Genomic DNA, 20440 nt, shown 5'->3' on the forward strand with positions numbered 1-20440 from the left:
GGTGTTTATTGCATCTCAGAGGGCGTACATGCACTGGGGTTTGAAACTGAAATACAAAGAAAAGCCATTTTGAAATTGGTTTTGGGTAATTTCCCCGTTACAGTGTATGTTATCCCCACAGTAAATTCAGATACAACCACTTTTAAATGGTACCATACATCTATTAAGTGATTTGAAAAACAGGCGAATGCCTTTCCAATCCAATATGCTTTTATGAAGAGCCGTCAAGCCACGAGCAACACTGATTGACAGCGACCTCATTTGTGCTCCCACATCGTAAGCCAAGCCATCAGCACAGACAACATGACAACAGATTAAAAACCAAAGAATGCAGTATGTACAGTGAAGGCTACACTTCTTGGAATCAGTTTAAATTCTAGTCACAATGATTACAACAAAGTCCACACTGAGTTCAGTGGAAGGATGGAAAAACACCAGTCTCCAGAACACACAAAGAAATATGACATGAACAGATGTACAGAAAACCCACAGCCAAGTAAAAATATTTGCAGTAATCTTGAAGTCACAGATATCCCTGGGGTATTTTCATAACCACAGAAATAGCACATCTCGAATTGTATTGTCACAGACAGGAGAGAAATGGACGCTTCACTTTTCAGTGCATTTAATCAAGAATTCATAAATAGGTCAATTTAGATGCAAAACCTGTCAAATATAATTAAAATATACATCTTAATATAGCAGTGATAAATAGGGACGTCTTCCCCTATGAGTTTTCATTCTTGGTAAGGTAGCTTCAAGGAGAAGTATTTATTATGGACGTTAACCTTTATATATATATTTTTAAAATAAAATTTCTTAACATATACAGTGCCACAAAAATAAACATTTCTCACGACAGCTGAAGTTTCTGTGATTGGAAAAATGTACTCCACACCGAAAAAAGTTTTGTGTATTTTAAGAGTGTTTTCCTTACTATCTGGTATTATCACATTATGCTTGTAACACAGATACGGAAGAGAAGAGAATTCATGGGGAGAGTTTAGGGTTTGTCCAAAAGTTGTATATACACATCAAAACTTTCAAAAAACACAAGACACACCTTTCTCAATGGCTCGCCACACCACAGCTGTGTCACCCGTCCACAAGCAAGGTCCAGAAAAGCACTAAAGGCATTGGAAATATCCATTCATTGTTTACGACAACGTACAATGCACAAGTAGCCCACATACACTAGGGGTTGAGAGGAGGGGGAACAGCTAAGGTTCACGTTCCTAACGCTTGCTTCGCAGCTGCGCTACGCGTCCTGGAAGAGGAGTTATGAGGAAGCATGGGGCTCGCACGGCGCTCTGCCCCTGGGAGCCTCTGAGCAGCCATCTGATCTGAAGATCCCAAACTCATTTCCGTTTTCCTATCCAGTCACAAAAACTGCAGCTGTAAAGAGAAAAGGCCTTGCGTTAGAAGAGAACAAGTACTTGAATTAGAAATAACAGTCAGTCCCTCTACAGCCCTGAGACATTTTGCCTTCCTAACAAGAATTCTGCACCATGACGAGGGAAAAGCCTTTTGCTGCCGAAGGGGTCTGTAGTAACAAATTCACATCGATACACTTTCACAGTTTTTCCCCCCTGATTCAGAATGTGTCATCTCTTTCCAGGCATGGGTTAGCTGTCCAGGGCATTTCACTTTGGCATGCCCGTCTGTGTGTACGCCGTACCTCCCTCACCCCATACCGCCCTCCCCAAGTTTCCCGGCCCATGTTTACGGTAAGCATTTTGGCCTTATTCAATGTTCTCCTCCATCCCCTGCACCCCTCCTCTCCCACTGTACCCCCATCCTACAGGGAACACCTCTCATTTTCCTATCAAGTCTCCAGTTTTTGAAAAGAAAAACACAGAACACTTCATGAATTCACATGTTCTCTTTCAGCAGGGGCCACGCCCATCTTTTCCACGTCATTCCAATGCTAGTGTGTGTGTGCACACACCCATATATATGCATATATATATATATATATATATGTACATATACTGCCAAAGCAAGCACTCCGCATGCTTCAGAACAGGCCTAACATTTCATCTAGTAGATGTAAACAAACTGGCTGGTACCACTTCATCTGAGGTGAGAATGATATCACTAAAGCTTTGAAAATTCAGCTACGCACAGGACATTCAGGAATCAATGAACAATGAACCTTTAAAACTGGGCAGTGGAAAAAAACAGGTGACTCGAGTGGCCGTGGGTACCCTTCTTTTTTTGTTTCTCCTCCACGATGGAGGTCAGTGAGTCACGCGCAGACTAAACAGCTGGAGCAGAGACGGCCCAGCAGGGAGAGCCCAGCTGCTCCCCCGCAACCCTCTTCTTCTCAGGGAACCTTCCTAGGGATCAGGACCCCTCACGGAGCCCCGCTGGTGTCCCTGCTGTTTCCATTCCTCACCACAGTTCTGGGCAGGCCAGGGCTCTGCATGCGTATTAAGAGGCCGATGGATAGAAGGTGGCTCTGTACTGCTCCTTGGCCATTCCTGGAACTTTTCCTCGTTAAGGAATGAGGGTCGCTGTCTTACTTAGCGCTCTGCTGGCCCAACTCAAAATGGAATGGGAACATTGGGCACAAAGAGAAATCACTTGAAATCACACTGAGGTGCCAAGGTCCTACAACGACTTGCTATCTTTAATAGGAAAACCAGTCGTAGAGCAGGAGTCCGCAAACATTTCAGTAAGCAGATTTTTTAAAAATGTGGGGAATAGAAATATAATGAAAGTAACACTGGAAAGCAGTTTAAAAGCTGCTGCCTTCTTATTGTTCATTCTAAAAAAAAAAATCCGGAACTAACCCCCAAAGCCCAAGTCCCTTAACCCCAAAACAAGGGAGAAAAAAAAAAAACCAAAAACACAATAACCCAAACAAACCCCTGAACTGCCTGGTGCCAGAGCTCAGGCCTGTAATCCTTACTACTCAGGAGGCTGAGATCTGAGGATGGAGGCTGGAAGCCAGTTTGGACAGGAAAGTCGGTGAGAATCATCTCTAATGAACCACCAAAGATCAGGAATAGAGTTGTGGCTCAAGTAGTAAAATGCCAGCCTTCAGCAAAAAAAGCCAAGCAAGATGGAAGGCCTTCAGTTCAGGCTCCAGAATGAGCTCAAACATCCTGAGCTTTAGTTTGAGGTAAAATAAGGATAATAAAAGTATGAACAGGTAGCCAAATGCATTCTTAGACTGATTTCTAAATGTAACAGTACAGATGTTAACATTCTATAAATTACAGACATATTAGAATGAAGCAGTAATCTTCAACAACTACCACATGGCTTAGATAGCTTTGTTTTGTCAATATTATCTTAGTTCTTTCAGGGTGAGGTCATCTTAAAGTTCTTGCTCTTGCAGTTTTATACATTAAGTAAGATCTAAAATACATCTTCAGTAATGACAGCTTTTCATGTGAATTTTAGAATTTGATTCCAATTATTAGCCAGCCAGAACTCAGAAATAACAAATACCGTATCTGAAATAGCTAAGCATTGTGTCTATGGCTCAATAGCACAAGCTCACAGGAAAAGCTCAATAGTAGATACCTTCGATGGTTTACATGAAGTCCTTGATGTTAAGATCCGCTAATGGGTCCTTTGCTGGAGGTTTCTTGGGACTCTGAGCAGCAGGTGAGGGGCTTGGAGAAAGCTAAGGAAACCAGCCAGCCCCAAAGAGCAGGAATAGAAAGCAAACAGAGAGACAGCAAGCGTTAGGCAGAACGCATACCCCAGAAAACAAGCATGCAGAAAACAGGTGGCTCAACGTCACACACAAACAAACGAACTTTGTTCTCCTTTGACACAATGTTTGTCACTGTGTTTGATTCTGGGGTGATAAAATAACACTTCCAATGATATTTGACTTTCTTGAAATTCTTTGCTATCAGATGGAGCCAAATGTTACTTAGCCTCCAGGTAAAACTGGCGAAGTCTGGCAGAGTGGCATGGTTACAAGTGAGGAGAGAGGGAAACGAGCCACACACAGAAGTGATGGCTACACAGTACAACGGCACACAAGTGAAAACTCATCAGTTTCCCACACAAAAACATTTTTACTGCATTATTAGTGCCACTAAACTAGCAAAGGCATTTAAATGGCTTTTCTTGCAGCAGGAGGGAGGGCGGTGGTGGGAAAGGCTGAAAGGCAACTTTGCAGAAGCCACTTAAGATATTTCTTAAAATGATTAGCAAACTAGACTAAGATTGTAAGCAGTTTATTTGAAGTGAAAACCAGGTTTTGATGGGTAGGGCTTGTTTAAGGAGCAGGTGGGTTTCTAGTTATGAGTGTGGTGAAGATGCAATCCACCCGTCCAGCTGGCAGTAGGAAAGACCTTTACGAGATGTACAGCCAAAGGCACACAGCACTCCTACATCACCTTGGAACTGGAGAGAGCTCGGGAGCAGGTTTCTCTACAAGGCTCAGGGCTAAGGCCTACTCAGGCCTCAGGCTAGCATCGCAGGTGATAGCTAGCTCTCTGTTGCACCTAATGCAAAATCTCCCATTTGTCTGATGAAATCTGAGTTCAGTGGGGCGGGGTGGGGGAGGGGGGACCTCCGGGTAAGCTTAGCACACAGAAGGGGCAATTCTGAGCTTCATCCTAGAACATCCAGAAACATCATCTAATGGTCAAATGCCATTTGCAAAATGGAGATGATGCTTGGCAAATACTGGAAAAGTAAACGTAAGCTGGAAGAGACGCAAGCATTGGTCCATAAATGAATCCATATATGAGATGACAATGTTAGGATATGAACCAATTAATGAGCACTGGGATAGCCTAGGCATTGGTAATAAATAATTACACTCTCAAGCTACAAACCCAAGTTTACTTTATATTCTAGGATAATTATACTTCTTTGACATAAAAATATAATCTAAAAATTACATAAAAATAGCATGCCATCCACCTGCTTACTATAAATTGATGTATTAATTAAAATGATGTATTTTTATTATATCATGCTTTTCATTTCTATTCTCCAAATTAAGTAACAATTGATGCTAAACTAGTATTATGAAAGAAAGACTACTGCAAGTGATAAAGCTCCATTAATTTATTTCTAAAGTGTTTAGCACAACAAATACAATAAGGTTTAAAAAAAAATCCCAATAACAGCAAGGCACTGGTCATGCCTGTAATCCTAGCTGCTCAGGAGCCAGAGATTTGAGGACTGAGGTTTCAAGCCAGTCTGGGCTAGAAAGTCCATGCTCCAATAAACTACCAAAAAGATAAAAGTGGAGGTGTGGCTCAAGTGGTAGAGCACCAGCTTTGAGTGACAAAGCTAAGGGACACCACCCAGCCCTGAGTCCAAGCCCCAATACTGGCATAAAAAATAAAACAACAATAATAAGACCTCCACAAACTCTTAAGATTGTGCTAAGTCCATCAAAATTAGAAACATCCTTTCTTTCTTCCCCAAAGGGTAGCATTTGCTGATCTATTCAACTACCAGGCAACACAGCAAATAAAATCCATCTTAGAATACAGGCTAATTTTACTCCAACCAGAGGCTTGTAACCTTCCTCGTCTCCCCTAAAGCGCTGTTAGATGAGATTCATTAGTGTCCAACAGACTAGAAAACCTTTCCTGAAACCAGAGTCCTGGGTATAGTGCAGGCCAGGGTTTCTTGCCTTCTACACCATCTTTTGGGAAACCAACCCTTTGCTCACTTGCAGCTTTTTAGGGGCCAAAGAAGCTGAGAGTAAACTTTGGGGACAGATAGAAGCTAGACAATGATGGAGCAAGGAAAAAAAGGGATGCAATCTACCCACAAGGCTCCCAGTGTAAGTCCTCTAAGGATAAGAGGCAACACTCACTTGGTTAAGTAAAAAACAGGACAGGCATGGAGCTGTGCTCTGGTGTGAGTGGCTTTTGGTTTAGCGTGCTCAGGACGTTGCTCTTCCAAGTCCTAATTAGGACTCAGCCCAAGTCAGTGTCTCACCATGGCCAAAGTGCTTTGGCTGCATAACACCACTCTACTTTGACAAGGGACTTAGCTAGGCAGGCGAGGCTGGCTCCCAGGGCAGTTGGGAATTATAAGTGAAACTTACGTGTATTTTGCCTTTTTTTGTAAGTGGAAGCTGCACATGGCATAGACGAGAACCCGGCCTCACTTAAATTCCTGCAGCCCCCTTCCCCTCCACCTGCTTCCCCCCCCCCCATCCTGCATCCTGGTGGTTAATGTGGAAGGCCTAACTCCTTGAGTGATAGGCTTGTTCTCTGCCCCCCCCCCCCCAGGTCTTGGTGACAAGGTGGCTGGCTGCTCCTGCTGGCAGGATGAGTCACGGAAGAGGCTTTCCCGGGTCTGTAGGCCTAGGCTGGTGCGAACCCGAGTGCCGCTCGCCCAGCCATCGCCACCCCAAGGGCCTGGCTAGGCAGCTTCCGAGCTGACACACAGGGGAATGCACTCCGGGGACACTCTGGGGCCGGCTGTCCCCGGGGCTCTAGTGGGCTCACAGGTGTGCACAGTGCTCTCCCGCGCCCCAGGTGTTTTGGCGTAGGCGTCCTGGGGGGGCCCGCGTGGGGAAGCCGCTGATCCAAGGCCGCTGGGACCGGCGGTGTGGGCGCCCGGGCAGACCCGGGGTTCTATGTCTGCAACCTGGCAGGAGTGTCAGCCCTTTCCGAGGCCAGAGCCGTGGGCGCGTATCCGGCCCCTGGGAGCCAAGCGCCGCCCTGGCCGATGCTCCCGCCACAGTGCTCCCCCGTGCTGGCTTCCTACCTGCGCGCCGGGGCCCGCGGCGGCTCCGAAGGGTGGCCTCATCATGGGCTGTGCGAACATGACCGGCTGCTGGGGCATCATGGGCATGGCGGCGCCCGCGGGAGGCTGCGGGGGGGGCGGTGGGGGGAAGAGGTTTGCACAGGCGTGGATCCCCAGATGGGCCACCGTGAACAGGGGGAGTCACGGGGCGTGGACAGCCCGCTACCCACAGCGGGCGCCTTCATCCCGCCCGGCTGTGTGGCCCACGGACCTATTCTAGCGCGCACACGCGCTGTCTGTGTGCGTGTGCGTGTGTCAGTCCTAGGGCGGGCACTCTCAGGGGACTTATTTACTCCAGGCGCATGCTCTACTGCTGAGCCACAGAGCCACTTCCGGTTTCCTGGTGGCTCATTGGAGATCAGAGTCTCAGGGACTTTCCTACCCGGGCTGGCTTCGAACCCTGATCGTCAGATCTCAGCCTCCCGAGCAGCTGGGGGGGGGGGGAGACAGTAGTACGCGCTTCGTAGGCCGACTCAGGACTCACCATGCCGAATCCTGCTCCAGGCTGTCCCACGGACGGGGCGCCCGGCCCTGGGGGCACCGCGCCGGCCGGAGGCACCGCTCCTTGCTGCGCACCACGAGCCCGGAGGACGATGACAGCAGCGGCGGCAGGGGCGGCAGCAGCAGACACACACACACACACACACACACACACACAGAAACAACACCGTTGGCTTTCAGACGGCAGAACGCAAGTTAAAAACACGCATTTCAAGCCTGTGCGCAAGCGCGCATGCGCGCACAGTCCCACACGTCAGCTCTGGATGCCAAACGCCGGTGTGAGCATGACGCCTGAGGCACGCCAGGCCACGCACGCAGAGGCCCGCCCGGGGCGCGCCCTCCCTTTCCTCCCCGGCCTGGTCCCTGTGCTCAGCCTGGTATTTTCTCTATAAAACACTTGACTGAGATAAAACTCATGCAGCATTTACATGCACCGTTTACAGTTATAAACTGTGAAATCATCATCATTGTCTAATCCCAGAATATTTCTATCATTCCCCAAAGAAACAGTCCCTTCTAACTTCCCTTTCCCCTACCGCCTGAGCCATTCAATTGCTGAGTGCCTGTTTCTATGGACTGCCCTATTGTGAATACTGAATCTAAATAGAATCTTAAGCTACTCATTCCTTTGATTATGGCTTCTTCTACTAGGCATACACTTATACATTCTAATTCACCTTAGTTCATATTTATGTTGTATTTGTATTTATTCATATTTATATTTCTTTCATGCGTGCTTGTCTGGCTGGAGTCTGAGCAAAGTTCAGGAGTTAGTTCAGAACAAGGAGAGGGTAGTGCCCAGAGAGTTTAAGGAGTGGCAGACAGGAGCAGGTGAGCACAGGACAGAAACCCCAGAGGGGTTCAAGCAGCAACGGCTCACCTAGTTTTGCTTTTAAAAGTAAACATAGAGGGCCTGAGCACTACCTTTAGCCTTTTGTGCTCAAGGCTGGTGCTCTACCACTTGAGCTACTGCTCCACTTCTGGAGTTTTGCTAGTTCATTGGAGATAAGAGTCTCATAGAACCTTCCTGCCTAGGCTGACTTTGAATCATGATCCTCAGATCTAGGCCTCCAGAGTAGCTAGGGTTGCAGGAATGAGCCCCTGGCTCTGGGCAAAAAGAAAAAAAAAAAAGTTTTCATCGCTTATTGATTGGGACAATCAGAAAAATGTAGGAAAAAAATAGACTAAAAGATTGCATGATCGACGACAATAATGTAATATCTGAGTTACTATTCACTGGCAAAAAGTTCTTCCTATTGTCTGGCCTCAGTCCCTCCTGTTGTTGGAAATGTACTCTTCCCCCCTGGACCCCCATTTCTCTGGCAAAAGAATGTCCATGGGAACAAAAATGTGAAATCAGAAAACAGAACAAAACTATTGATAAAGGGCAAAACCTCTTGGGAAAGAAAAACCCCAGACAAAGGCTGACCAGTAGTCAGCCTTTGCCCCTTCTCTGTCCTTGCTAAAAAGCAAAAGAACATCTATCTCTCCAAGTCAAGTTTACTAAGCTGGCAGCTTTGCAGAAGGCTACTGACAACCTTGCGGCTTATCACCAGCTGCACTGAGTTGCTGTATTAGTCAGGAGCTTATAATAAAAATAATTTCTGTAATAGTGTCAATAGCATTGATAGTATTGATCATGCTGACCAAGTCAAGATTATGTTTTGCCTATGCTCCTGCGACTCAAGGCTATGGTTTTGCTATGTTTTACTTCTGTAACCTTGCTTGTTTGCCTCAGTAACAGGGCCTGAAGTCCACCAATTGAAGCCCACCACTGAGTGGTCCCACTATGGGCAGCCTATTGCAAATTATTACGTATGATATTTACCATAAAGAACAAATAAATTTAAAGGTCATATAACTATAACCAATGAAAATGTGCCAAACCTGCCTTGCATGGCTCATCTATGTAACTCTATGTAACCTACTCCTACAAAAACCCATCCTATCCTGAGCTCCTTTCCCAGTGGTAGGAAGCAGTCCCTGCACGGTAGTAATAAAGTTTCTAGCTCCTTTCACTGGGTGTCTTGGAGTCTTTTTGGATCTGGGATATTATAATGAAATGCTTTGGAAAAACTGTTCCCATAATTATTTAAATAGAGAAGAAGCATAGACAGCATTTCAAACTATTTAAAGTAAAAAATAGGTCCCGTTGTTATTGGACATCAAAGTCAGTGGAATTGTGTTCCGGTAGACTTTGCATCTTGCTTCTACTTCTTCACCATGGAGGCAGAAACCCAACGTGAGTGGCCACATTCAGAGAAATGCCCTCTGCTCCGCACATCTGAACATGGACACTGGAGGCCTCCTCCCACATTCCCCCCCCTCCACCCCCTGCCACGTTACCTACCAGAGGCGCACTCGGGGGCACGCCTGCAGACCATGTGGCTGGCGTCACCTTTGGCTGCCAGTTGGCTCCACCAGTCAGCTTTTTCTCCCCAGCATTCCACTGGAGATCTCCCCTACAAACCAAGCAGACAAAGGAAACAGAGCCAAGAATTAGAAAAAAAAAAAAAGAAAAAATGGAAGAAGGTAAAAACTTACAGAGGGGGTCTTATCCTATTTTATCTAAAAGACTGGAGAAAATATTCATTTTGATCTCAATGATAACAGAAATTTCCTGTCACCTGTACAGAAAAGTATGCTGGAATATTTAACTCAATTCCTCACTCATCATGGAGTTTACAAAGAATACATGATTAATGTTAGGCACTTCTATTTTGTTGGATTTGAGACACACTGCTGATGGCAGCTTGGGATCTTGGAGAGTTTCATATCACTGTGTCATGCTGACACTTTGCCCTGCAGTGATTTGAAGGCAGGACAGCATACATTGCCTACCACCGTAAAAGCCTTCCTTGCTACCAAGGTGCCCCTTCCTTGCTACCAAGGTGCCGTGAAAGACTCGTAAAAACCACTGTTAGCTAGAAACAGTGCAATGAGTTTGGAATTTTAAGTTATTAAGCTATTTGAACCACCATCCTAAAGTACGTGTGGATAGAATGGAAACAGTCTTTGAGACCACAATGGATTATCCTTTTTCATTGCAGGGGAAGAGCAGAGGTTTCAAGAGAAGAGCAGCTGACAACTATTTGAAATGAAGAATGGATTTCGAAATTATCCAGTCTGAGCATGACAGCAATGTTTGATAGTCTCAAACCAACACAAATACACTGTTAAAAGGAAATTAGATCATTTCAAAACACTTACTTTTTGGTTGTGGTACCAGAGATTCCAAGATCTATAAATGGATAAAAGAAAAAAAAAGGAATTGAAATCACTATATTTCATTTACATACTTAAGAAGTCAAGGAATAAAAAACTTAGAGAAAGTCTACATTTTGCTTGGAGTGCCTGCATCCAATTGTAAAAAGATCTTTACAAACTTTACGATTTAATTTTATTACATGTCATGCTTAAGAATTGCATCTTGGTGTTTTGTTTTGTTTTTCTGGGGCTTGAACGTAGGGCCTAGGCACTGTTCCTTAGCATTTCATTCAAGGCTGTTGCTCTACCACTTGAGCCACAGTTCCATGTCTGGCTTCTTGCTGGTTAACTGGAGATAAGAGTCTTGGATTTGTCTTCTTAGGCTGGTTTTCAACTGTGGTCCTCAGATCTCAGCGCCCTGAGTAGCTGGGGTTATGGGTGTGAGCTGCACACACTTGGCTCAAGGACCACATTGTGATGTGTTGCTGAGGGGTATGCATGCGTAGATTCAGCTGTCTACCTTGTGTCTGAGAAGTGGATTAAAACTAGTCCACAGTCCATGGTTACATGGTTCTGTAAGTAGAAGGTGACAAGCACTTGTGATTAAATAATTAGTTATTTACCATTAGTTTCATAGAGAATGGTAACCAGCTAACTGACTGAAAATGTGCTCCTATGGAGCATACTTCCTGCTTCCTTGAAGGTGTAGAAGTGAGGCAGAGGCTGGGCAGAGGCCCTCATGCACCGCCACCTCCGGCCCTGGTGTTTTCCCACTGCACAGGCTGTGCATTCGCCTTCTGCCCCCAGCCTGAGCTGGGGTTTCATTGTCCTCCACTTCACTCCCAATGGCCTCACAAGTGATTCCTCTTCCCTCCTCTGTTTTGTCTTCATGACACTTACGACTTAACATACTAAAGAAGTTGCTTACTTAATTCAATCAATTAGTTTCTGTTGGTGGTAGTGTGGTTTGAACTCAGGACTTTAGGTTTGCTCAGCCCTTTGTGTTTGATCCTCCCCCCCGAATAGTTTCTTGTGTTTTTGCTCTGGGCCAGCGCACACTGTGATCCTCCTATTTACAGTCTCTCTCGGGTTGGAGATCCCAGGCATGCATCCCCACACCCAACTTCTTCTTAGTTGAGATGAGGACTTGCTAAGATCTCTTGATCTCTATCTCTCAAGTAGCTGAGATTATAGGCATGAACCAATGCACCCATCCTGGAATCTACTTATTTTAAAATGTCTACCGTTTGTGTCTGCCTTTCCTACGGGCCATCAGAATAGAGATTTTATCTATTTTGTTCATTGATTTATCTCTCATTTATCTCAAACATTTGTTGAATGAATGACTGAAATGCAGATACACAATTTTAAATACACTACATAATATCCTATATTATATATTACAGCATAGAATTCAAATATACTGCATTCAATACTAGTGTAATTCAAACATACTGAACTCAATGATATAGCATATTATCCAAATACCCTGTATTCAATTTACTCTCTACCCTTGTTTTCAAATGATGGGAAAGTCTTTACTACATACCATCCACTTGGCTTCATACCTGTGCATGCTCCTTAATCGTTCCTGTGGTAGTTCAGATTAAAAATGGCACAGGTACTCCTGAGACAATGGATTCACCACTATTACCTTCTTTGAAGGGCTCTGGGTTGAGCGCTAAGTCTTTCTATCCTCTCCATCAGCAAAACTAGCCAGAAGATGCGTGAAAGGACGGAAAACAAACCACCTCGTGTAGGCGCCCATTGAAGAAAGCTGATTACTCACTGCCTACTAAGCTGGCCAGGGACGAATCCAGATCACTTCCCAGGGCTTTGCTGGAGGCCATGGCTGGACTGGGTGGTACCATGGAGACAGGGGCAGGCTGCCCGGCTGGTGCCATGGTTGGCATCAGAAGATCACCTAGACCATCAAATACTGGAAATCAAATAGGCCAGATTCAGAATGATCGAAAAAAGAAAGAAGGGGGGGGGGAAGCAATCACAGGCAGAATGAGAGAGAGACTCTCTTTTTGTCACAGATGGCAATGAGTATGCATTCGTATGACGGAAGGCACGTGAGCCACAGCAGGGTGCCGGGGAGCACGCTACACGGGTCTGCTCAGAAAGCGTTGGAACACTAATGAGGATGGAGAGAGATGGGGAAGAGAGCTGTAAAATGTACAGGATGAGCCCTGACCCCGCTAGCTCTCTGACTTCTGTGGAGCGACTGTCTAGGCTTTTTCGTTTTCTCATCTCTCAGTGGGGAGAGTGCCACTAACACATCATACAAGGCTTCAGTGTAACAGTAAATGAGGGAATCCATTTCAGCTCGTTTAGTGGAGTGCTTGTTTTGTTGTACGGCTAGTCTTATTAACAACTGCTACAAAAATACTTTTTTTTACTCAAAAGGATAGTGACTTATCACAAGGCCTAAAGGTTTTACTCTGAAAACCTACGGTGCTTCCTTTAAAGTAATTCCTCAATAAGCAAAGAAGATCACATCTCCTAGTTTTCTATGAAAATAGAACACTTAATCTAATAGTCGGAACCTAGTAGTAAATGTCTACAGAATGGCTGATGGTTATTTTTGAAGCAACAACTTTGGCTTTTCCTTCTCTCTCACTGTAGCAATTATGTTTGTTTTTCACTTTAAAGGGGATGTTTACATTAAACAAAAGTCTAAGAATTAGAAATCAAAGACCATCACTGATGGTTTCTGATCTCTGTAGGACAAATACCACTTATCAGATGCTAGAATTCAAAAAGACTTCAAAATGCAGATGCTGTATCTTTATAAGATACTGAAATCTCATTTTGTGGTTGTAAACAATTGTTTTAATCAAGAAACTATAAGTATCTACCATATACACTACTACGCAAGAGTTATAAAGTAAAACAAGGAAAGCATTCAACTAGGCACTGGCAATAGACGCAACCAATTTGTCAGGCAGGGGATGTATTTAGGGTACTTCTGAAACACATTGAATTACCAAAAACTCACCAATTGAAAATTTGTAGTGAGGACCCAGCATGGGGAGAGGAGAATGGAAGAAAATACAAACAAAATGACAGCAGTGATGACAGGTCCAAGGCAGGCAAAGAATATTATTTGTGTCTCAACTTCGTCAAACTGAGGGCCATGCAAGCTTTCGAGGGTCTAAGCAACAGGCAGGGGGCTGTCCGACCGATTCAGAGACAAAGACTCAGGTACGAAGGTCGTACCAAGAGTGTGTGTTTGTGTGTGTGTGTGTGTGTGTGTGTGTGTGTCCCCTTGACCATTTCTAAGTCATGTGCGTGTAAGCTCATGCAAAGAGATGGTGTGCGTGGTTAAGTGAGAGTTCTGCTAAAAATCAAGAAGAGAAACAGAAAGGGTTGTAGGTTATTCTTAAAGCTGTAAAAAGGTATTGGAAAGTTTCATTCAGGTTGTTTCTAGAAAGAGAGACTTAGCTTTTCAAGCCTGGCTATCACTCAGGCTTGCTGGTGGCTCTCTGACCTCCGCTGCTCTGTGTTGTTATCAGAAGAGACGGTGAGAGGGCTTGCCAGCCGGTGCCTTACCTGACGGGTCAAAGGAGCTGCTGCTGGAAGTGGCGGGCGTGCTGCCAAAGGCTGCCTCGAAATTGGGCTGAAGCAGGTTATTCTGAGCCGGGGTCACCGGGGACGGAGAAGGGGCCAGGAACGAACCCCCAAACCCTAGAAATTAAAAAAAAAACCCAGAAAAAGGTGAGCAAACACAACTAATGGTGAAAGAAAAGAAAGGAAGAAAGAATGCACGGTGGCTATTAGTAGGCAGTGTGCCCAGAACATTTCACTTTTCAAAGTTTCTCTCTTTTAAATAATGTCAACTAATTGTTTAGAGGCATTTCATTGTGATATTCACATATGTATATATGATTGAGATATACTTGGATCAAATTCACCTATTACTCCTTATTTCTGCTCCTTCTCCCCAAATGAAAACAATTTGCTGAGTTTCTTGACATTTTCTTAAACATGGTAATGTATATTAACTGGTAAATTAACGTTTATAAACTATATGAATAAATCCCTTTCCCTCTCTCCTCACATGGGTTCCTCCCCTGAATCAGTCCCCTTTCTAGTATGCTGATCCATCATGTGTTAACGACAGATTTACTTTAATTAGAAATAAGATATCGTACATAGGGATATATGGACTTATTAAAAGAACCTGTGGCATCCAATTGTTACTATGACCAAGTACAAAAAGCAAAGAAAGCATCATTGGGGTTAAAAGTCAGGCAATTATTTTCATTATATTTGAGGATCTTATGTTTCTACAAATACACTAGGAGCCACCTAGAAAGTATCTAGGTAGGCACCTTAGCTTAGAGTGACAGAAGACGATCTTCTATATGTATCTCAGGCCCTCTGGTGGGTTATCTCCAAATATGGGCATGCTCACCTCTGCTTTTGGAATTCAGAAGCAGTCCTGGGGAGGCAGCCTGTCTCCAGGCTGGACCTAACCAATGCAGGCTCCACATGCAGCTGGGGTAGAACATGCTAACCAAGTCATTTCTCTATCATCTGCCACTGATATCCCATGGCTTTCAGATTCTTACAATGCCAATGGCTTCCATTTACTAATATTCAGCCTAAACACTGAATTTGTGCTTGTGGACTGAAGGTAAGGAGATCACAAAGTCTACTGAAAGTTAACTGGACCTAAAATTCTTTATTCTTTGAGGACTAGAAGCAAATCATTTCTCTCAGTTAATGGACAAAAACAGCAGCAGATGTTACCCTGCATTGTTGTATAAGAATATTCAGCTTGAGAGGAGAGCTGAGAGTGATGTGGGTTGAGGATTATATATGAAAAATACTTCAGATTGGAAAAGTTGTGAGTTATTATGAAAGTCTTTCTAGAGTTCACAGAGGTTATGTTAGGCAATTTTAGTATTTGAAAGGTAGATTTGCATGGTGAATACCTTTACTAAAGGAAAGATGTTCTCAGCCGTGCCCTGGTGTTCATGCCTGTAATCCCAGCTCTTCAGGAGACTGAGATCTGAGAACTGCAGTTCAAAGACAGCCTGGGCAAAAACGTCTATGAGACTCTTGTCTTCAATTAATCACACACACACAAAGCAAAGCCAGAAAATGTAGTTATGGCTCAAGTGGTAGAGTGCCAACCTTGAGCAGAAGGCTCCAGTCCCTGAGTTCAAGCCCCTGGACCAACACACAAAAAAGGACTACTTAGTCTTTGTCTTACATACAAAATTTTAATAAAATTTTTTCTGTTTTTAAGTTACTTTTTAAATGTCTAAAGAATACTATGCCTGCTATTTATTTTTCCTCTTATTATTTTCATGTAAATGTATTTCCTTTAAAAAAAAAAGTAACAGTGCTGAGGATAGAGTCAAGCAGCACAGTGCTTGCTGTGGTCCTGGGTTCAATGATCTTCAGCACTGAAGAACAAACAAAAACAAAAAAGCAAGCCGGGGACTAATCTTAGGTGACACAGGGAAAGAGCCCTTACAATAAAGCTCTTAATGCAAAGTCTGAACCATTCATGATCATCTGGGTATTGTGTGTTCTCTTTCATCTTCATTAAATAGCTTTATTACTCATAGCCAATAATGTAAGACTAGAACATTCTCCATAAAACACAAACTCTGTTATCTCTCATCCCCCCTTTCTTTTCCCTCCCTCCCTCTTTCACCCCTCCCCTCAGATCCTGATTTGAACCCTATCATGTTTGTGGGCTTGCTATCTACACTTTTTAAAAAAAACTGATTCTATTTAAGCAGACTTACATGTGCACCAAATGAAAATGCTTGGGGTAATGTAAAAACTCATATAATCACTACTGGCTAGAATCCCTGAGTTTACAGGATAGAATTATATTGATATTTCAAGATTTTTTTAAAAAAAACTAAGAACATGATTTCCTGTTGCTTTGATATTTAAACAAGCATGAGAAATGCCTTTCTGTAACTAAAACACAATCTGGTCCCAAGATTAAACCTTAGGGGGAAAAAAACTTCAAAATTAAAAGTTACTTAAAATTTCTTAGGTCATAAGATAAAAAGATAAAATCATATGCTTCCATTTGTGTAAATTAACTCAATTGTGTTGGAAGCATTAAAACCCACATAGACTCATTTGCATTCAATATTACTTTACTTACATAGAAAAGAAGATAAGAAAGTTTACACAATATACAATTTCCCCATCATTGAAAGAGCCATGGAAGTTGTAGTGGAAGAAGTAGAATGTGCAGAATAAATGAAACTGAACTCTCATCACCAATTTTCTTTCTTTTTTCTTTTGGTATCCCATTTTTGATTGAATAATATACTTTCTTTTAGGGGACTTCTTCCAAGCTCCCCATGATACCTGATGCATGGGACAGCCCTTTCCTAGTTGCTCCTGATGTTTTTTAGATCCTATCTCGTCCCTAGGAGCAAATCTCTTGATGGAGTCACTAACCTCTGACTTGGAGCCGGGTGAGAATGCTCCGTTTTCCCTTTCTTAGTGGGAAACACTAGATGAGCCCCAGTGGGCTCTTCTGGAAGCAGTAGCTCAGTTCTAGGCCTGGAGGGCAAAGGGGCACAGCAGTCTGAACACGTGGGAGGTAACAGGGTAGCTGGCCAGCCCTGCACATGGCAATCACAGCCTAGCCACTCTGCCAGGCTCCTGTCTGGTAGGAGCTTTTCTATCTGGGGCAGGGTAGACGATATTCAGGTGAGAAAGGCAGACTTCTCAGAATTCTGCAAGAAGCCAGAACATTTGATTTCAGGTGCCATTTCAAGCTTATATAACTTCAAAGCAAGAAGTTTTTTACTAAAGCCCATACGTCATTTCAAATAGCTATTTGAAACTACGTTATTTCTAGGGTCAGATGAAATCTCATTACTGGACCTTGGATGGGTGAGTTACAAATACAAGTTCAGAAGGAGCTGTGGCCAATTTGAAGGGCTGTGAAGAGGATCTAGGCCAGGAAAATAACCAGCAAGATTGAGAACTTTTTTTTTTCTCTCAAGTGAAAGGTTTGGTCCACTGTCTCTCATCATGTTTCAGCTTCCCAAGAACCCAACAGCAGGCAGGACTCTTCACAGCTCAAAAAAATGCCGCTGGCAGACACCGAATGAGAGGATATGTCCAAGACACTGCTAAGTGTGATCACGGTGTCTGGAGAGCACAGGAAAGACACCAAGAAACCACTATTGTACTTGAGAAAGAATTAAATAACCAGATCAAATTACTGATGGGAGGAGAGATTAGCAGCCGACTACCTCCAGCTTCTTTTTTTTTTTTTTGCTTATGTGGTGCTGAGGAATCGAACCCAGGGCCTCAGGCATGCAAGGCAAGCGCTCTACCACTGAGCCTCCTTCCCAGACCATACCTCCAGCTTCTTGAGGAAAGATGAGAACTCAAAGAAACTTCCTACAACCCTGGAGGTTGACAAGGGTGCCTTAGTACCTGCCATTACTACAAAGCTGAACACCAACGCTTTGGCCTGAAATACTGGGGGTCAGTATTGTTTATGATACTACTTAGAACCATGAGTCCGACCCTTGAGATGGGAGCTAGTCACTTACTCTTACAGAGAGCCACACGAGAGATGTGGCAGATTCCCATGTGGCAGCTGCACTATGTTGCGATGATCCTTGATGATCCTTATGGCTCCTGGCCAGCCCAGGGCCAAAGTGCATCCCCTGAAGGGGCTAGCCGGATGGAAGCTGCGTCTCAGAGTCTGCGCCTGGGTAGCATCCCTGCTGTGCCATGTGGAAACCTACTGAGTTTCCCTGATCATCTGGTCCTGTACTTGGCACATTCCATCATTTTGAGGTCTGATTCCCATGATGCAATGCTCTCCTGCCCCAAAGTTCTTCCTGTCCTTGAGTACTTATACTGTTTTCTCTCTCTTTTGTGTGTGTCAGTTACTAGGGGCCTGAGAGTTGTTCCTTAGGTTTTTCACTTAATGCTGGTGCTCTAGAGCCTCAGCTCCACATCTGGCTTTTTAGTGATTAGAGATAGAGTCTCTTTAGATTTGTCTGCTTAGACTGGCTTTGAACCACAAACCTCAGATCTCAGCCTCCTGAGTAGCTAGGACTACAGGTGTGACCCATCAGCGCCTGGTCCCAATAGTTCTCTCTTATTCTGTCTACTCTATGCTAACAATAAGCAAGGACCCTAGATAGACTGTACCAATCTACCCCACACCATGTCTCTGTTCAGCTAGCATCAGCTATGTATTTCAGATAGAAAAATGATCAGCTTGTTAAAACAATGATTTATGTAGGAAGAGCTTTAAGTCAATGGTAGAGATCTCTAATAAGTTTTTCCTAGGATGATTTGTATATCACAACACCATTTGTTAAACATCATGGTACATTTCCCACAAATCCAAGATAAATGAGCCTAGTCAGTATAAGGTGAAAACTGCCACACAAGACCATTATCTTTTCAGGAAACAAAAAGACAAGTGCTAAATGAAAATAAGGCAGGTTGGACAATCCAAGGAGCCACCATTGTATACAATTAATTGTGACTTTAAGACTGCTTCCATAAAATCCTGGGAAATAATCAACCTTCCCATATAGAATGCCATGGTTTTCAAGTTCATGTCTTGAATGTGAAAGAAAAATGTACTTTTCAACTTACGTAGTATCTGTTACTTATAAAGATACATCTGAACTTAACTTCTTCCAAATGCTACATTAATTAAATGAGTTACCGGCTAGTAGGTCGGCCGAGGCTGAAGAACTAGAAGCTGCCTGAGGAGTAGGTTGGGACTCAGATGCACTAGTTCCAAAAGCATCTATCCGTTTATCCATTATGCAGCAAAAAAAAAGCAAGAGAACGTCAACAGTAAGTACCATAGGCAACTCAAGTGTGAGGCACAGACACGCAGAGACAGGACATCCTGTGATGGATGAATGAAATGATGCTCTAAACACTTCTAGTTCATACTTGGAGGAGGGGGGTCTTGCAGGGTATCCCAGGCTGGCCTCAAATTTCTGACCGTCCTATCTAAGCGGCATTTTGAGTGCTGGGAAGACAGCTATGTGTGCTACTAACATCATCTCTAAACATTTCCTTTTCTCAAAAGCCTTCTAAAACATTTAGGAATCAGGACAACCCCCCCAACCTTTGTGATATTAAGACACTTTAAAAAAGAAAAGAATGAATCTTTTGAATCAAATCTCGTCACTTACCAAAACAGGACTGAGGTTTAAATTGTCATTAATTTATTTTTTACCAAAGGTAAAAAAACCCAGAAGTTTCCCACCTAGAAGACTATCCAACTTTGGAAAATTTGAATGTAGTTCAAGCAGCAGCAACAACTCTGTACTTTTTAAGTGTCAGTGACTGGGGCATGAGACTTCCAAGTCCTGACCTGGTGAGCTCTTTGCATTCAACGGCACCTGCCAGGGCCAGGGGCAGGCATGGGTCATGGATGTGCTGATGTCCAGCGGGAGCTCAACCACATTCCCGTGGCTCAGGAGGGCTCACTAGCCTCCAAGGGCCCCCCGGGCATCGGGGACATGGCCCAGACTTTGTCTCTAGAAGTCTACTGCCAACAGAAGACTTTAGCTGGATCACCCAGAAAGGTGGTTGCAGAATTCTCTACGTGTTCCTGCTTTCAGATGTCGTTAAAAGGAAGAAAAGGATACATTCTACCCAGAAAAATCATCTTCAAACTCTCTGGAGGATTTCTAACACACTAAGCGTGATGTAAACCCACGGTGGCACACACGCGTGCCATCTTGCTTTTACGCCTTTGGTTTTGACTGGGGGATGTGTGTCCAAGTCTGAATGGTCTCCTCCACCTTTCTATTGTAAAGAGCTCCGGAACGGTGCCGGGTCCGGAAGACCGGGATCACCAAGGGAGAGGGGCAGAGAAGACAACCCTGGTGTTAACGAGGGTTGGGAGGAATGGTGGGCGGCGGGTCATGCAGTGAAAATGGAGATACAATGATGAGGTTGGAGATGATGGCAAAAGAAATGGAAACACATAATG

At 44.0% G+C, this 20440-nt stretch overlaps 1 protein-coding gene across 3 annotated transcripts in view; it reads right to left on the reverse strand.

The window, feature by feature from the left end:
- The window catches only part of Snap91 (synaptosomal-associated protein, 91kDa), a 113254-nt gene continuing 92814 nt past the window's right edge, over positions 1–20440 (reverse strand). Inside the window, exons 21-29 of one of the 3 annotated variants that reach the window (XM_013032286.1) lie at positions 19154–19237; positions 14014–14148; positions 12245–12379; positions 10459–10489; positions 9599–9710; positions 7232–7315; positions 6709–6813; positions 3535–3637; positions 1–1395 (exon numbers count right to left, since the gene is read on the reverse strand). In XM_013032286.1, coding sequence (XP_012887740.1) covers positions 3545–3637; positions 6709–6813; positions 7232–7315; positions 9599–9710; positions 10459–10489; positions 12245–12379; positions 14014–14148; positions 19154–19237 — 779 coding nt within the window. In that variant the 3' untranslated portion in view covers positions 1–1395; positions 3535–3544. Of the gene's footprint in view, positions 1396–3534; positions 3638–6708; positions 6814–7231; positions 7316–9598; positions 9711–10458; positions 10490–12244; positions 12395–14013; positions 14149–19153; positions 19238–20440 lie in introns of all 3 variants that reach the window. The other 2 variants (XM_013032287.1, XM_013032288.1) reach the window with 2 other exon arrangements.

This window comes from Dipodomys ordii, unplaced genomic scaffold (genome assembly GCF_000151885.1).
Source record: "Dipodomys ordii isolate 6190 unplaced genomic scaffold, Dord_2.0 Scaffold152, whole genome shotgun sequence".
Taxonomy (NCBI): domain Eukaryota; kingdom Metazoa; phylum Chordata; class Mammalia; order Rodentia; family Heteromyidae; genus Dipodomys; species Dipodomys ordii.